Source organism: Carassius gibelio, chromosome B3 (assembly GCF_023724105.1).
Source record: "Carassius gibelio isolate Cgi1373 ecotype wild population from Czech Republic chromosome B3, carGib1.2-hapl.c, whole genome shotgun sequence".
Taxonomy (NCBI): domain Eukaryota; kingdom Metazoa; phylum Chordata; class Actinopteri; order Cypriniformes; family Cyprinidae; genus Carassius; species Carassius gibelio.
In genome coordinates, this window is record NC_068398.1 from 50,346,624 (window position 1) to 50,364,745 (window position 18,122).

The 18,122-nt window shown below is 34.2% G+C and overlaps 1 protein-coding gene across 1 annotated transcript in view; it reads right to left on the reverse strand.

Moving 5' to 3' along the window:
* Positions 1 to 6,067: 6,067 nt before the first annotated feature.
* The window catches only part of LOC127952440 (nuclear GTPase SLIP-GC-like), a 66,857-nt gene continuing 54,802 nt past the window's right edge, over positions 6,068 to 18,122 (reverse strand). The window contains exons 13-19 of the mRNA XM_052550886.1: positions 17,928 to 18,104; positions 17,654 to 17,814; positions 17,404 to 17,527; positions 16,900 to 17,008; positions 16,495 to 16,628; positions 16,002 to 16,086; positions 6,068 to 6,430 (exon numbers count right to left, since the gene is read on the reverse strand). Coding sequence (XP_052406846.1) covers positions 6,387 to 6,430; positions 16,002 to 16,086; positions 16,495 to 16,628; positions 16,900 to 17,008; positions 17,404 to 17,527; positions 17,654 to 17,814; positions 17,928 to 18,104 — 834 coding nt within the window. The 3' untranslated portion in view covers positions 6,068 to 6,386. The remainder of the gene's footprint in view (positions 6,431 to 16,001; positions 16,087 to 16,494; positions 16,629 to 16,899; positions 17,009 to 17,403; positions 17,528 to 17,653; positions 17,815 to 17,927; positions 18,105 to 18,122) is intronic.

The following is an 18,122-nucleotide window of genomic DNA, read 5'->3' on the forward strand; positions in this document are numbered from 1 at the left end:
AAAAACCTACTTTTTCGAACTCGTCCTAGATGGTTAGTCCGATTGCCACGAAAATTGTCTCAGATCATCTTCAGACCATGCTGGCAAAAAGTTATGGAATTCAAGTTGATTCGTCCAACCGTTGTCGAATGACACGTGTACAAATTTTACGAAAAGCACGCAAAAATGCATGTAAGGCTATATCTCGGCAACGGTTTGGCATATTGAGACCAAACTTGGCGTGTGTTATAATAACCATGACCTGAGACTACCTGCAGTGTTTCGACACAGCGCCACCTAGTGGTCAGGAGATATGAAAAATGCATATTTTGGCTTATAACTTCTGAATGGTTTGGTCAAAAATCACAAAACTGGTCTCTTAAGATTCAATGCATCATGTCGAGTCGAATGATATAAAATTTTCCCGTGTCGGCCATTTTAGGCGTCGGCCATTTTGAATTATGTTTTAAAATGCTGTATTTTTTGAACGCAGCATCGTATCGTTACGAAAATAATTACAAAAATATTCGGCTCCATGCCCTGAAGGCACTCAAAAAGTTTGGTAGCAGCGCCACCTTGTGGCCAAGAGTTATAATGAGATATCACATAAATGCTAATAACTTTTGAATAAATTAGACTATTAAAATTAAAATGGTCTCCCTATATTCTGTGGGTCATGCTGAGAGCATTGATACCAATTATGCGAAAATTGGCCATACTTCCTGTCCGCCATTTTGATAAATTTTGAAAACCTACTTTTTCGAACTCCTCCTAGACTGTTAGTCCGATTTTCACCAAATTTGAGATGAATCATCTTCAGACCATGCTGGCAAAAAGTTATGGATTTGTGTCGATATACGAAACTGTTCTCATTTAGCGCATTAACGAATTTGCTGGAAGGGTGCCAAAATGCATTTGAGGCTGTATCTCTGCAACGCTCTGACATATTTTCACCAAACTTTGTATGTGTCATCGCCTCCTCACACTGACCATGCCACATAAATTTGGTAACAGCGCCACCTATTGGTCAAGAGTAATAAACCATTCAATAACGGTTAATAATTACACTTATTAAAATGCTAATAACTTTTAAACGCATTAGCTTATTGCAATGATAATGGTCTCAAAATATTCCCTGGTTTATGCCGACAACATAGATACCAAATATGCCAGATTCAGCTGAATTTCCCGTCCGCCATTTTGATTTATGTTGAAAACCTACTTTTTCGAACTCCTCATCAACCGTAGGTCCGATTTTCACCAAATTTGAATCAACTGATCTTCAGACTGTGCTGACAACATGTTATGGATTTTGTGTCAATAGACAAAAGAGTTTTCGCATACCACAGCGACGAATTTGAGGCATAATACCAAAATGACACTTGAGGCTTTATCTCTGCAATGCTTTGGCATATTGACACCAAACTTTGTGTGTGTCGTTGACAATTCACACAGAGTACACCAAATTGATTTGATAACAGTGCCACCTACTGGTCAAACTTGATAAGCCAAGTAATCATGCTAGAAGAGATTGTATTTGTTTTTTTTAGCCATTTCAATTACAATCATTCTAAAATTGCTTTAATTGCTCATTGTTGCACTTCATATGATGCTCCATGCCATGCTTAGCTCCTCAATTTTCCTGCTGGAGTGCTTGGCCCCGTAATTGCTGCTTGCAGCTATATTTTAATATTGTTATTGTATAAATGCACGGCGAATGTACTAAAGCGACCATTTGCGAATCCGCCATTTGATAATTAAATCTCTAATAAATCATGAGTTGTTAGTCTTGACTCGCGCGCTCTCTGCGCCTCCGCCAAACGGTTTGGATCAGACTCAGAGTAATCAATGCGAGAGAGAGAGAAAGAGAGAATAGAGTGGACTGTGGAAGCGCTCAGCTGGAGCAGAGAAGCAGATGAGTTTAATCTGTAAAGATGCTTTTTTGTCTTTGTTTTTTTTTTATTATTTAATCAAGCAGCAGAGCGTTGCTCATCAGTCATCACTCAAAATACTATATAAAGGACATCATTTTTATCTGTTGTAATGTTACAGTAGTAATTTAGCTAGAAAAAAAAACAGATTTTTTTTTATAGATCTAGGGGGAGCTACGACAGACAACAACACAAACCTTACGAAAATTTACATTTTAATATTTAACTATAAATCCAGAGAAAATGGTTACTATTGTTTAACTGTGGTAACCAAAAATGTAAAATTATTTTACAAATGTATTTATTTAAAAATAAATATAAATCCATTTGCAAAAAAACTAACAAAACAAGGTTATTTAACTTTTATATAGGCTAATAAAAGCATGGTTAATTTTTGTAAGGGAAAAACATGACTCCTGTACAGTATTAGGATTTTTCTATAAAGATATTGTAGTATTCACTTGATTAATTAATTGCTCGCACAATTTCCTAATTTGTTCGCTCGATTGGCTAAATTTATTGTAGTAAAGATATTGTAGTATGTCAGGTCCATACAAAAAATAGTTTTGTCCATGAATTTGTTTGTATGAGTTTGAATTTTCCAGTCTGAATTTTTTTCCCAGTCCACCCCTCCTGTAAATTAATGGCAAAGACATGGTTTAATTTACTACACATAGGCCTACTGAAGCTCGCAGTGTTTTCAACCTCTGCCGCCTCAATATAGAAGTACACGAGCACATAAACATAATTTCTAGAACTGCTCCGTGTCACTTCATGTGCATTTTACTTATTTTGAGAAAACTATCATAATATACAGAGACAGCAGTTTAAAAAAAACACCAATGTTTCAGGAGTTTAGTACATAGAATACGTCACATGCTTATTAGATAACTGTATTTAAGTTGATGTGCTTTTATTTATTATTCTTTAATTTTCACAAATTTAGAAAAGTAATCAAAAAGTACTCAAAAGTAAGTAGTTACATTACTTTAATAAAGTTATTGAAAAAGTTACACTACTATTACATTTTAAATAGGGTAACTTGTAATCTGTAACCTATTACATTTCCAAAATAACCTTCCCAACACTGTTTATCGCACACCCTGCACCACTGTCTTTTTGGCTAATTTTTGCAAAACTTTTCGCTAAACTGTCAAAGCTTCATTTTAACCACCAGTGCAACGATGCAAGTATTTACCTTATCTCTACATGCTTGCGAAGGGTTGATGTCGACATTTTATTAGCTGCTAGTTTGGTCTCCCTAGGCAAACACAGTTTTTACTTCATAATAGAGCATAAATATGGCCAGGGGTTCACTTCATTTCCTTCGAATTGAACTTCATCAATATACTATGGGGTTTTGTTTTCAGTTGAGTTTGCACTACTAACACCTATCTTGTCTGTCTGCATCTTTCTTGTGATTTTAGTACCAATTTGCTCTCCTGCCCATTATTTACTGCAACAGTTTCCAGTTTTTTTTTTTTTAAATGTAACGAAGAACAATACTTCAAACTAAATATAATTTAGTAAAAGTAAAATTACAGATTTGAAAAATTACTTAAAGTAGAAGTACAAAAAAGCTAGTCAATTAAAGTCACACAAGTAAATGTAATCCGATACTGTTCAGCAAAGTTGTCTAAATCCCAAAAACTGTTAAAAGCAAGTCTTGTTTGGTACCCAAAACTGTGTTAACCTCTTAGCCTGCCCCCGACGCCCTCGTCCTGAAAGCCTCTCAACTTGCACGTGTTAGTGTTTATGAATAGATTAAATAAAATGGGACAATTTAATTTTGACAAACTATGTATCATTATAAAGATCTAATCCTCAAGCATCGACGACAGATCGCTGTTTTTCAGTGGAAAGCTTATAAAGACTGTATTTGCTACATTTGAATAAGCAGTACACATAAAAACATGAACATTAGATACGCTGTACATACCAGATCCGTCGTAATAACGAGTCATAAACACATCCACAGCTGTAAATCCCGGTTTAGTTAGGAAGGTAAGGATCCACTGAACGACATCTCATGAAGCACGTTTAGTCCAACGAAGCAATAATGGTGTAATATGGATCATAATTCCTTTGTTTACGTTTCAGTTCTTCAGCGACAGAACTGTTTGTGTCCGTTATGGATTAACTCACGGTCGGAAACTGCATCTTGGTAGTAAAAAAATGGCATGGTTTTGCAGCGTACAGTGTCACAAACAGAATGAGACAAGAATAAAAGATAGGCGAAAGATAGGTTATTTGAATTTGGCGCTCCCTCGTGACGTGCTCTGATGCACCTGTCAGCTGATGGAGGCGGAACTTATAGCAATCGGCTTTTTCTTTGTTTCTTTTATTTTTAAACAGTTTTTATATATGTGAGAGTGTGTTTTATGTTGAATGTGAATGTATCTGCATGATTACCATCTGTTGGAGTGCAAATCAGCCCAAATCAGCTCGCTTTTACTGAATGATCACGCTATCAATGTGAACGTGTCTATGTGAATAGAGAGAGTGGATTATTTACTTTGGCACATTTGTGTTATTACCATCTGTATAAGTGGCCATCAGCACATCAGCCCTTATTTTCTTTGTAATTCATTGTAAATACTGCATTTCTAGCAATCTCAGGATTTTCTGTAATTGGCAAACAAAGTTCAATCTTTTTTTATTTTTCTTATTATTCTTATTTTTCTTACTCAAATTATTCTTATTGTATTTTTCTAGTGCTCAAATAAATCACTTATATGATGTCTAGGTTTCTGTGTAGTGTTTTATAATTGAAAAAAACTATGCAGTGGTATGTTTACTGACTAAATAGTTTGTAGAAGCCTTCAATACTATTGGGAAATATATTTTCTTATATTTGGGGGGTGGGGGGTCTAGACATAGTCTCATAAAAATATATGCAGGAGAGAATTTTTTATGATATCCTATTCAGATTTGAAATAGAAACTAATGAGACATGTGACTTTCAACCCATTACTTTTCTAGATTGCTCCAGGACTCATTTCATGTATTTTAATATCAAATAAATATTTAAGTGTGGTAAAAAAAAAAAAAATCAAGGCACTTCAGTGTCTATAACTTTTAATATTTTTGAGCATTATCAAATCTGGTTGATAAAAAGTAAAGCTCAAAGGGTCTTCTTTCCAAAGACACCAAAATGATGTTTGTAACACATTGAAGTAGGAAACTGTTACAATTATAAGTTAGGTAGAGCACTTTCAGCTGTGAGTCCCATAATGGGGGATCAGGTTAACAGGTTAACAGCTTTTTACCCGCCAAGACGTTGACTAAGAAAATCCCAAAAAGAACAGAATCAGGAGAATTTATTGAATAATCTTAATTGCATATGTTTCAGTACTCTGACGTAATTTGATCAGCACAAATCCAGCATCATCCCATGAGGTTAAAAACCTTGAAATGCATACATCGACTTATCTCTTACCCATGAAGAAAAATAGCCCTTGAAACCACACAGACCTAAGACTAAACAACAATGGAAAAATAATAAAAAACATAATAATATAAATGACTGATCAATGAATGAATCCATGAAATGGGTATAGAAATGGTTTAAATTATTATTATACACAATTATAGGATTAAATGGGAAAATAAAATGATGAATAAATGAACATAAAAGAAAGTAAAACACATCACCAAAATTTAACACACACAAGTTCCTACAAAGAATCCTTAGATCCTTCAACATAATATTCTCACTTGCGACAGAGTGGAGGCTTGGACCCAAAAACAGTATATCAACTTACCAAGCGGACATAAGAAGGCCACATGATAAATCAGTATTCATACACAGTTGTGCACAGGATCATACACACAAAGACAAAACACACATGAAAATAACATAACATAATTAACATCAACCAAATTAAATGTAACACAAAGTTTATTAATGATAACAAAAATAAAATTAAATAATTATTGATAAAAAATATAATCCATTTGTGAAATGTCATGCAGGGACTTCTGGGAATGTCCTTATACTGTTTTCACCGTAATTTATATTAATAAATAGTTTTTAAATTCCAAAAGCAATCAGTTTAACAGTATTTTACAGTACAAATCATTCAAATCAATTATAAAGCATTCGTAATTTTTCATATTCTAAGGTAACCTACAATTAACCAGTTAAATGTAGCATGTTTATTTTTATTTAAAAAAAAAAAAAAAAAACATTTTGCTGTATCTTCTGTAACCTATTACAGCATTAGTGCAGAAAAAATAAAAATATTTTAAACTCAAAGAAAACCCCAAAATCAGTATGCATATAAAGCAAAGCAAATCCAAACATTTGTAGGAATACATTTCCCTTAACATCTACCAGCCCTAAAATAAACAAAATCATTTAGTGTGGAAAGGGATGTTGTCATAAAAAAAAAAAAAAAACAATGATTCTAACAAAAGCATAGATTCTGTAGTTAAAAACCATCACCCCAGTTGTCAGTTGTCCTTTGTGGTTGTTTATTTTGCCACACGCTCAATCTCCTCAATCTCTCTGGAGACATCTAAAAAAGACACATGGTATATTACTGCATGAACATCTGTGTGGGTGCCAAGATGAATTACTTTAAGGAGGCATCAGTAATGTCAGAGGGGACACAAATATGTCACAGGACCCTGATAAATGTGACTGCTAAAGTTAGTGAAGAACAGATCAATTAATGGCTTGTAGGTGTGGAAATCTTTATACACGATTCGATTCAATTATAATTTAGAGGGCTGCGATGCTAAAATTAATTCAGAACAGAGAAATTAATTGCAGAAAGAAATACGATGCATCAGATCATCTTTTTATTCTCCCACCCCTAATGGCTTGTAGACATACATTTATTTGTTTACAAGCCATTAGAAAACATGCATGTTATGGACATTCAGCTGTTAAAATTGCTGTTCCTTGTTATGATTGAAATAAAAGAGCAATATTGTGAAAATATATGCTGTGACAAAATAGTTGACCAATTTTATACACGCATTTTATATATATATATATATATATATATATATATATATATATATATATATATATATATATTACACATTTTACTAGCTGAGCAAAACTCTACACAGTTTGGTCTTTTCTCTATTTTAAAAATGAGCAAAATGCTTTAATGCAAGGTTTCCCAAAATGAGGGTCTTGAACCGCAGGGGGATTGAGTGCATTAAAAAATCTAAAAATGATATTGTAAAAAATAAAGGTACCACTTTATTTTATGGTGTACTTGTTATGTCTTAAATGTACTGTAGTAATCAAGATAAATTATGCATAAATACATGCAACTAACCCTAAACCAATCACTCATTCTAACCCTAAATTAAGTACATGTAGTTAATTGATATTAAGCAGTACTTAAAGGTACACAGTGTAACATGTTTTTTCTTCTTCAAAATTCACATATATACTGACCCCTGCACATGACATGCAAGAAAAATAAATAAATTGTGCGCACGATTTACTAATTTGTTCCCTCAATGTACTAAAACGTGCACACGATTACTATTGCGTTCACTCGATTTGCTAAATCAACAAACAAATTAGGAAATTGTGCGAGCAATTAATTAATCAAGTGAACGAAATAGTAAATCGAGGGAACGCAATAGTAATCGTGTGCAAGTTTTAGTACATTGAGGGAACGGATTAGTAAATTGTGCACACGATTTAACCTTATATTTTCTCCTGCATGTCATGTGCGGGGCTCCGTACATTTAAATGAGTGAGTACTGTCATGATTCTGTCACCACTTCCTGTTAGACTTATTTTGTCAACTAGCATCCAGCTTCCTGTTTCTGGCCTTGTAACTCCTCTTTAATTTCCCTCATTGGTTTCACCTGTCTCCCTAACTATATAAGCCAGTCTTGCTCTTATCTCATTGTCAGATTGTCTCATCAGCTCATTGGTGAACGTTCCAGCCAGTTCCTGAATCAGATCCTTGAAGCCTGTGTGAACTCTGCCCTGCCTGGAACCTGAATTTTCTCTCTCTGCCTGAACCTTAATCAAGAGGTAGTAATTTTGACTGACTAGTACATTTGCTGCTCTCGATTTGGATTGTGGAATTGTTTTGGACATGGGATTGGAGGAGGATAAAGGAAATTGGATCGTATTGTCTCTGTTCTCTACTCATCTATTACTTCTCAGGATGCCTCAGAGCACAGTGGTAGACTCTTCTGTGTGGTACAGTGGACCGTGTCTCTGCCTGCCACGTGATCAACCAGGGTTCAATTCCCAAGCAAATCACCCCATCTGTCTCAGAAGACCTACTAAATCCTGTTAACTATACTGATCCAGGCAATATCTGTAAGATGATTCTCTCAGTTCCTCCTTGGAATCATTCAACTAATTTGCTAACATCCAGACCTTTCTCTGAATTATTTTTATTTATTTATTTATTTTTTTTATACTCCCATCACTGATCCATTGCTTACTCCACTGTAGCCATCTTCTGGCCAGGAGAGGACCTGCCAGCATCCTGAGAACACTTGATTTTAAAGAAACTGAAAATAAATTTTCAAAGACTTATTCACTTGTGTCTGGCTGTAATTTTGGGTCCACAGTAGTAACTCCCTCACAAATACATCAAGACTACTTCAAAAATGTGTTTCTGTCTTACCCTGATTCACTATGGTTAGCCTATTAGTGTTTATATTTTAGACCAAGTGACAATTTTTATTTATTTAAGGTTTTTTTTTTTTTTTTTTTTGGAACATTCATCACTTGCCTGTGCTGGTCTCATAACAAAGGGGGTCTGCATCAAATTTCAGCTGATAATAAGTACATACAAATGATAATAGTTTAAAATATATAGCCTACTATATAATCAAATCAGAATTGTATTTCTTTCACTTGATAAATTGATAATAAAATTAAGTGAATAATTGAACATCATTGTTATTTTTATAACTTAAATATTTAGACATTTAACATGTAATTTTTAAAGATGATTGTGAATAGTGGTCAACTGATATGTGTTTTTTGACAGCTGATGCCAATATCTTGGAAAGCAGGGTGGGGGGTGATAGCAATATAAAGCAGTTATAATTTTTATTATTATTAATATTTAAGAAATTTGAAGTCATTTGACAATGGATTAAAAAATAAATGTGTAAAAGAAACATACTTTCGATGACAGTATTTTTCATAAATATTTAAATATATAATTAGAAAGTAAACAAAGTAACCAACAGGACACTCAGTATTCAGTATTACATACAGCACACAGTGAAAATTACATGAATATGACAGTGGGCAAATGCATAAAGCGCAGTATAATTTGAAATCACGAGTTTCAAGTTTAAAGCATTCAATTCAAACAGACTGTCCAATATGCGGGGAACACGTTATCATGCTGGATACACATACACACTACACAATATCTCACAGCTGGATTCGATTAAGTTTGCAAGGTTTGTCAAATTAAATGTTCATTAGTCACTCAAAGATTTGTTTAAATTATATAAATGTGTATTTGCTTAATGCTGATGACAAACGAGAAAGTATTTTAATGTTTGCCTTTCTAATAGGTCTAATATAAAAGAAATCGTTGTAATACTTTCTGTATACATTTATTCCTTTTTTTTTAACCGTTCTATCTTACTATTGTATTTTTTCCTGATTTCAAACCACAATTTGCAAGTGTGTCTAATGAATGGGTTGTTAACTACTTTTGTAAAACAAGTTAATGGGATTAACAGCGCCTTATCTAGAGGTATTTCCCCTGCATGATATCTTTCAATTTGTATCCATGCAGGTGGCAAAGTACTATTTATCTGCCAAAACCATACCGCTCTCATTTGTGCTGCCCAATAGTAAAACAGAAAATCTGGAAGTTGTTATCCACCTTTTTAAATGTCATTTGTAATGTTTAAAGTTTAACCCTCTGAGTTTTATTAATACAAATACATTTTCTAATTGAGCTATTGAGCTATTGATTTTTAAAAATTTAGGAAGAACGTTCATTTTGATGCAATTTATCCTGCCAATTAGTGATAATGGTAGTAAATTCCATCTTTCCAAATCTCTCATTACATTTTTAAGTAATGGGGAATAATTTAAAGAATATGTTTCTTCTAGCTTCGAAGGAATATTTAATCCTAAATACACTATTTTTTCCAAGTTCCATAAAAAAGGAATGTTATTTAAAGGCATTTTCTCCACAGTCAAATTCAGTGGCATCATAACACTTTTATTAATATTAATTTTATAACCAGATGTCTCTCAAGTTTTCCAACAATTGTTATAAAGTAGGTAGAGATGATTCAGGATTAGTTAGATATAACAAAACATCATCCGCGTATAATGATATTTTGTATATACAACCTCCTACCTCTTGTCCAGATATTGATTCATTTGCCCCGTATTGCTATGGCCAGGGGTTCCACTGCTAACGCAAAAAGAGACAGAGGACATCCCTGTCTGGTTCCCCTTGATAGATGAAAGTACGAAGATAAATCGGAATTATTACGGACAGTTGCCAATGGCAATTCTCTGTATGAAGAATTTCAGTCAGGTTTTAGGCCCCACCATAGCACAGAAACTGCACTTGTTAAAATTACAAATGACCTGCTCCTTGCGTCAGATCAAGGCTGCATCTCATTTCTAGTCTTACTTGATCTTAGTGCAGCATTCGACACCATAGATCATGACATACTCATAGATCGATTACAAAACTATACAGGTATTCAAGGGCAGGCTCTAAGCTGGTTTAGATCCTACCTGTCCGATCGCTACCATTTTGTTTACTTAAATGGGGTGTCATCTCATTTATCATCAGTAAAATATGGAGTGCCACAAGGATCCGTCCTAGGTCACCTTCTATTTTCAATATACATGTTGCCCCTTGGTAATATTATTAGAAAATACGGAATTAGCTTCCACTGTTATGCTGATGATACTCAGCTATATATCTCAACGAGACCAGATGAAACTTCCCAATTATCTAAGCTAACAGAGTGTGTTAAAAATGTAAAAGATTGGATGACAAATAATTTTCTCCAATTAAATTCGGATAAGACAGAGATATTAATTATTGGACCAAAAACACTACACAGAATCCTGTAGATTACAATCTGCAACTAGACGGATGTACTGTTACTTCCTCTACAGTCAGAAATCTGGGAGTTATATTAGACAGCAATTTGTCTTTTGAAAATCATATTTCCAATGTTACAAAAACTGCATTCTTCCATCTTAGAAACATTGCCAAGCTACGAAACATGTTATCTGTTTCTGATGCAGAAAAGATAGTTCATGCATTTATGACCTCTAGAATGGACTATTGTAATGCACTTCTAGGTGGTTGTCCTGCTTCGTCAATAAACAAGCTACAGGTAGTCCAAAATGCAGCAGCTAGAGTCCTTACCAGGTCAAGAAAATATGATCATATTACCCCAATTTTACAGTCTCTGCACTGGCTACCTATTAAGTTCAAGTACTTCGTATCAGTTACAAATTATCATTACTTGCCTATAAGGCCCTAAATGGTTTAGCTCCTGCATACCTAACTAGCCTTCTACCACGCTACAACCCATCACGCACCCTAAGATCACAAAACGCTGGACTGTTGGTAGTTCCTAGGATAGCAAAGTCCACTAAAGGAGGTAGAGCTTTTTCACATTTGGCTCCCAAACTCTGGAATAGCCTTCCTGATAATGTTCCGGGTTCAGACACACTCTCTCTGTTTAAATCTAGATTAAAAACACATCTCTTTCGCCAAGCATACGAATAATATATCTTTTAAATTGTGAGTGTAGTTGCATCTGATCAAATGTGCATTTTTATTCATTAGCTTGGGTTAAACTTAGTTGGATCAGCAGCTATGCTAATGATGTCACTATTTTGTTTCTATGTTTTGCCATGGGATTTACATCCCGTGGTAACTAGGATTTACACAAGCTCCAGTCTGGATCCAGAACACTTGAGAAGAGATGATGCTGAACCCTCAGAGGACCCCAGATGATGCTAACCCTGAATCAACAAATAGAACTAACAATTATTGCTAAATGTGTGACTGCATCATATAATAACTATTAATTACTAATATTGATAGTTCATCGTCTAGCTGACTACGTCTTGTATTTTTATTATTATTTTTTATATTTTCTAAAATCCTGTCAAACGTGAACAAATTACTAGCTACTACTAAATATTGTAGAAACATAATTTTCTGTAAAGTTGCTTTGTAACGATTTGTATTGTAAAAAGCGCTATACAAATAAACTTGAATTGAATTGAATTGAATGGACTTCTATACAACATTCGAATCATATCAATAATTCTATGGTGAAATTCATTTTATGCAAAATAGCTATCAAATAAGGTCATTCTACTCGGTCGAAAGCTTTTTCTGCATCTAAAGAAAGAGCGATCACTGGAGAATCTATTTGTTTTGTCTTCGTATATTATCGAAAGAGGATCTATTTTTTATAAATCCAGTTTGATCCATATGAATTAAACTAGTTAAAACCCTCTCTAAACGTAATGCAGTCATTTTAGTAAGAATTTTATAGTCAGAATTAAGTAGAGAACGGCCGATATGAGTTACATAGATTAGGGTCTTTGCCAGGTTTCAGCAGGACTGTAATTAAAGCCCGATTTAAAGTCTCTGGCAATTATTTTTTATAAATTGCCTCCTCATACATTGAAAGCAATGGGTCAGCTAATTTAGAGAAAAACGTTCTATAAAAGTCCATCGAAAAACCGTCCAAACCAGGTGTTTTACCCCCAGCTAGTGCAGCAACAGCAGATGGAATCCCTTTTGAAATTTATTTTCCAGTTCTTCTCGGTCATTATCACATAAGACTGGGATATTTAATTTGCTTAAGAAGTTTTGGATTTCAGCTTCCTCTACTCCTTGAGACTTATACAGCAATTTATAAAAATCTAAGAATTCTTTATTAATTAATTTTAGATGTTTAATACTTTTATTACCTGAAGAGCATATTTTAGTTATTGATTTACTAATTTCTTCTTTTCTTATTTGCCATGCTAATACTTTTCCCATCTTATTCCCGTGTTCGTAATACCTCTGTCGTCATTTGAGAAGTGCATTTTCTGCTTCTTTAGATGACAAAATATTGTATTCCAATTTTTTAGACTGCAGTTGTGTGACGATCGTGACCCAGTGAACACAGGGAAAGAGAGATCCAATAGCAGTATGTTCTTTTATTAAGGGTTATCCAAATCGTAATCCAAACAAGCCGGGGTCAAATCCAAAAATAACAAACAGGGAAGGAACAGGAAGGGAACAGGAACAGGAACTTGGAATGCGAGGAATCTTGGAAGACGAGAAGACTGGGTATGGAAGGAAACAGAAGGAAGGACTCCATGCAGACAACAGGAAAAGACTGGTAAATATAGGGAGGCTAATGACTAATAAGTGAAGGCACCTGGTGGAATTGACCAGAGTGCAATTACTGTGATGAAGGGACAAGGCTAGTGGGAATTGTAGTGCCTACGGTGAGGTGCCTAAGGGGAAGTGAGCCCACTAGTGGACACCCAGGGAAACAGAGACCAGATAGCGTGACAAGTTGTTGAGACAGCTGAGTATCCTTAGTCTTGAAGTGTTCTCTTTCCATTATTAAAATAATTTTTTCAAGCAATTGTGATTATTTTTGATATTGTCTTTTCTTCCCGGAAGAATAATTAATGATTTGGCCCCTTAAGAATGCCTTCAAGGCCTCCTAAATTATACCAGAAGAAGCGGAATTTCTATTTGTGACCATAAAGTTGTCTATATTTTTATTTATTATTATTTATAAAGCCCAACGCTTCATCATTGTTTAATAAATGGCCACTAAATCGCCAGAGTTTGCAATTAGACAGTTCTGGAGAATGCTGCACTGAGATAATTTAAGGAGCATGATCTGACAGTATTCTTGGTAAATAATCACATAGTTAAATCAAATAATCCTTTGTTTTTGGAACAAAAAAATAGTAAATTCTGGAATAATTATTGTGCCTATGTGAGTTAAAAGAATATTATTTTTTTGTTTTATTCTTAAATCTCCATATATCTATTAAATTAAAACTTGATAACTCGTATTTTAAGGCTTTGGCAACTTGACTCAGTGATGACACTAGAGGACGATCTGTCTAACACTGGGTCTAAGACTACATTAAATCAGCATCCTCCATTTCAGGACGATATATGTTTACTAAGGTTATTCTTTGCAACGTTATCATTCCTCTTATGATAATGTATCTACCAGATTTATCTTTATCAACAGATTCCATTTGAAAGGGTATATTTTTATCAATAAGTATAACCACCCCTATGGATTGTGATGTAAAAGAAGAAAATAAAAACTTTTTTAAGTTTTTGATGTACAGAATCAGTCAAGTGTGTTTCTTGTAGCAAAGCAATTCCTATATTATGTTTTCTGATATATAGAATTACTTTTTTCCTTTTAAGTCTTTGATTTAACCCATTGACATTCCAAGTAACAAACTTATATTTCAGTGTGCTTAAAGTTAACTATACTTTTTGTTCTTTTTCCATCTAATGATACTTTAAGAACTTTATCTCCAACCAACCCAAAAATTAAAACAATTAAGCATGTGTTCTGTCCAACCGCCCCTCCCCCTCCCACCACTTCCCCAAGCGAAGTGTTAAACTTTAAACCCCCATGACTGATTATGCACTGCAAAATACAGTCGAACTTGACTTCCTCCATCTTATCCTAACCAACTAACTCCTGTGCAAGTTCTGTCAATCCCAAAAATATTTATATTACGTACTTTCAAACAAACGTATTTTACTTTGAACGATCCTAGTAACATAACCGGAATTCAACTCTTTTCGTTAATAATTCCACAAACATCACATTCTTCTCACATTGGATTTTAAATATAAAGAGTCCACCACTGACATAATCAAAGTCATTAATATTCACCCAAGAGAAAAAAAAAACACTCTCCCCTCCGCATTTATTCTTGCTTGCTATATGGGTGATTTCTTTAGTAAAGTTTACTATAGATCCCTTGTCTACGTCGATATGCCTTTTCTTAACATATTAAACGGCAATTAAGTGCGGATGCTGTTGTCGAAGATACGTCTCTGCCAATGTTTTGGAGTTGAAGGATCTTTGTCCCTCTATTAGCTGAATCCTCAGCATCGCAGGATGAAGCATCGCATAAGACACGTCGTTATTGCGTTACTGTCTTTTGAGTGCGCTGAATTCTTGTTGCTTTCTAAACAAGGTCGATGACATGTCACAAAATATCATAATAGTAGAATTGCCATAGGTGAGCTTTCCCTGTTCTCTTGCCACGTTGAGGATCTTAAGTGTGTCTCCACATAGAAGTAGACGAATCAGAATGGCCTGTGGTTTGCCATTTTCTGCTGGTCGTCGTTGGAAAGTGTGATGAACACTTTCAATTTCGTAGATCTCGTCCTCCTGTCCCAGAATTTTAGGGTAGCACTCTTTTAAAAAATCCACGGCGTTTCTGCCTTCCACTCCCTCTGGGAAACCAACAAGACGTAAATACTGATGACGAGATTAATTCTCAAGTTCATAAATTTTATCTTTCAGCTGTTTAATTTCGTCGTCAACAGCCAATTTGACATCCCCAACATCTTTGTGAAGGCCCATTACCGCTTCTTCCATCTCCAGCTGCTTGGTTTCTACATCTACTATTCTCATATTTATTGACTGTAATTCGTTTCCCATTTTCTCCAAGGATTCTGAGAACTTACTCAGGCTTCTGTCGATTAACTCCTGAATTTTGAGAAAACCTTTTTCCATTTCTGCATGCAACCATGGCGGCGGGTCGGATAGTAGCAGTCTCATTTCCTGAGTTTTTTATTGTCTGTTTTCTTTGGATTCGGCATATTTGACGAAAAATTCAAGTTTTTATTTTAGATAAAGTACTTTCATCATAATAAATGTCTTTAGGGAAGGTTATTTATAAGGAGCTATTCGGGAGCTCTAAACGTTGCATCTCACTCTAGTGCCGCCATACCCAGAAATCTTTGATATATATATACATATATATTGTGCAGCTCTAGTCTGTTCCACGTTGTCTTGTATACAATCAAAATTCTGTATTCTCATTTTGTAATGTGATTTAAAAAGCTTACTTACCCAAAAGAGTGGTCTTGCCGGTGTGGAGATTAAAGGGTTCCATTGAGCTTTTCATCTCTGATTCAAAGTCATTCTTTATTTTGAGCTTAACAAAGAAACATGAGAAATTTAGAGTAAGACACAGCAAGAAACTCATATGTTTGTTTGTTTTATTTATTTTCAGTTCAAATTAAGCAATAATTGTCTATGGCATGTTGTAATAATTACTATTATTTAATGATAATTAACAGAATTACTATTATTTAAATTATAATTAATTGATTAATTTGAGTAAAAATGGATTTAAACCTTTAAATTATTGACCTGCAATTGAGTAAAAAAATAAGAAATAGGCAAGGTAATGATATCAACCATGTAGTGGAAATTACCAAATTTCACCCCAACTTTTAATGGTGTGAAGTCACACCTGATTGTATTTATTGTTCTGTGATTATGCTTTAAGTTTCACTAACATTTAAGATATTTTTCGTAATTGCAAGTACATAATAAATACCTTCAACATATTAAATCTCTCAAGGAACTCCGTTTTGGCATCGTTGAACATGTCATCTTTTAATGACTCAATGGTATCACTTAGAACCTTCTGCATTTTCTTTAAGGTATCCTTTCCTTTTATTTTTGCAGCTTCTGAAATAAGTATTAGTAGTATTCATCTTTATTTTGAAGACATTAAAAAACAACAATAAAAATGTATTTGCTATGCAGGAAGGATTTTTCCGTATATATGGTTTTAAATGTGTTTTACCTGTACTTTTGACCTGTACTGCACTTTGTTGTATTGTGTTTTAAGGTTAACGGAAATGTCCGTTCAGTTACTGGATAATGCCCTGGCAGAAAATTACCAGTACATCTTCTGGATTTCTGACTTAATTTTTTTTTTTCATATGTGTTGACTTACTTTCATAGCCAGTACCCATTTTTTCCTGAATCGTTGTTGCGATTGATGAGTAGATTTCCTTCTTCTTGTTAATAACTTTTCTGCCGAGTGACACCTTCAGTTTGTTTTCCTTTTCAGAGGGTCAGAGGAAATAAACATATAACATAATAAAATAAGTAACAGCTGTAGATATATACATTTAATGTGCCATGCAATTGAAAGGTAACAATTCCATCAATGTCACTTTAAGGTCTACCAGTTTTCTTTCACAACTAAGCTTCTTGAAGACAAACAATATATTAATAGCTGTTCTGCACTATATTCTATTCATATTTAAAATTATTTGATTTGCCAAATTCAGTATGTAACTCACACTTCAAATGAATAAGGCATTTGTGCTTGACAAGATGATCTTTGGTCTCATGTATTTATGTGTAGCAAACAACACTTATGTTTTGAAGTATTTAATTCATTTTGATCTATTATGGTAGTAAAGAAGGATATGTGAAGAATAACTGAAGTTACCCGTGTTTTGATGAAATTCTGAATGTGATATAGCATAGCCGATCTGGAGTATTTATTGTCACTTTGGATGATACTGACATTATCAAGGTGTTTTTGCAATGATTCCTCTGTTTTTTCATTAACACTAGACCAAAAGAAAAATGTAGAGTATAAGTATTAGAAATATAAATCTCCCAAGCATCATTCCCAGAATTAAACAGAAGCTAAAATTATATTAAGTACAAAAAGAAGAACAAGAAACAGGACTCACGGAAAAATTTGATTAAATTCCTCATTAATGCTTTCCTGCATGTGTGTGGCCAAACACTCGTTGAGATCTAGGATCATGCACCAGTTTTTTGACCAGTAGTGTCCTTTGTTCTTGCATAGAGCTTTAAGTGTATTATGATATCCTCTATTATCGATGTTATCCTGAGTTGTAACACAAAAACAGATAAAACTGTTATAGTCCTGTAAAACAAACTGAAAAGGAGTGTCAAATGTGATTAAATGCAACTGTTGCACACCAACTGAATCACACTTACAGGTTTGATCAGTTCTTTCTGTGCAGTAGCAAGACATAATCTCACTGAATTTTGTACCCCCTCTGAGAGACACCTGTCCAGATTCTCATACATTATTTCAAACTGACGGTCCAACTCTGTCAGTGCATTCTTTAGATTGTTCGCCAGCTCATCGTGAACTTTGGCCTTTGTCTCAACCTTAAAATACATCAGAAC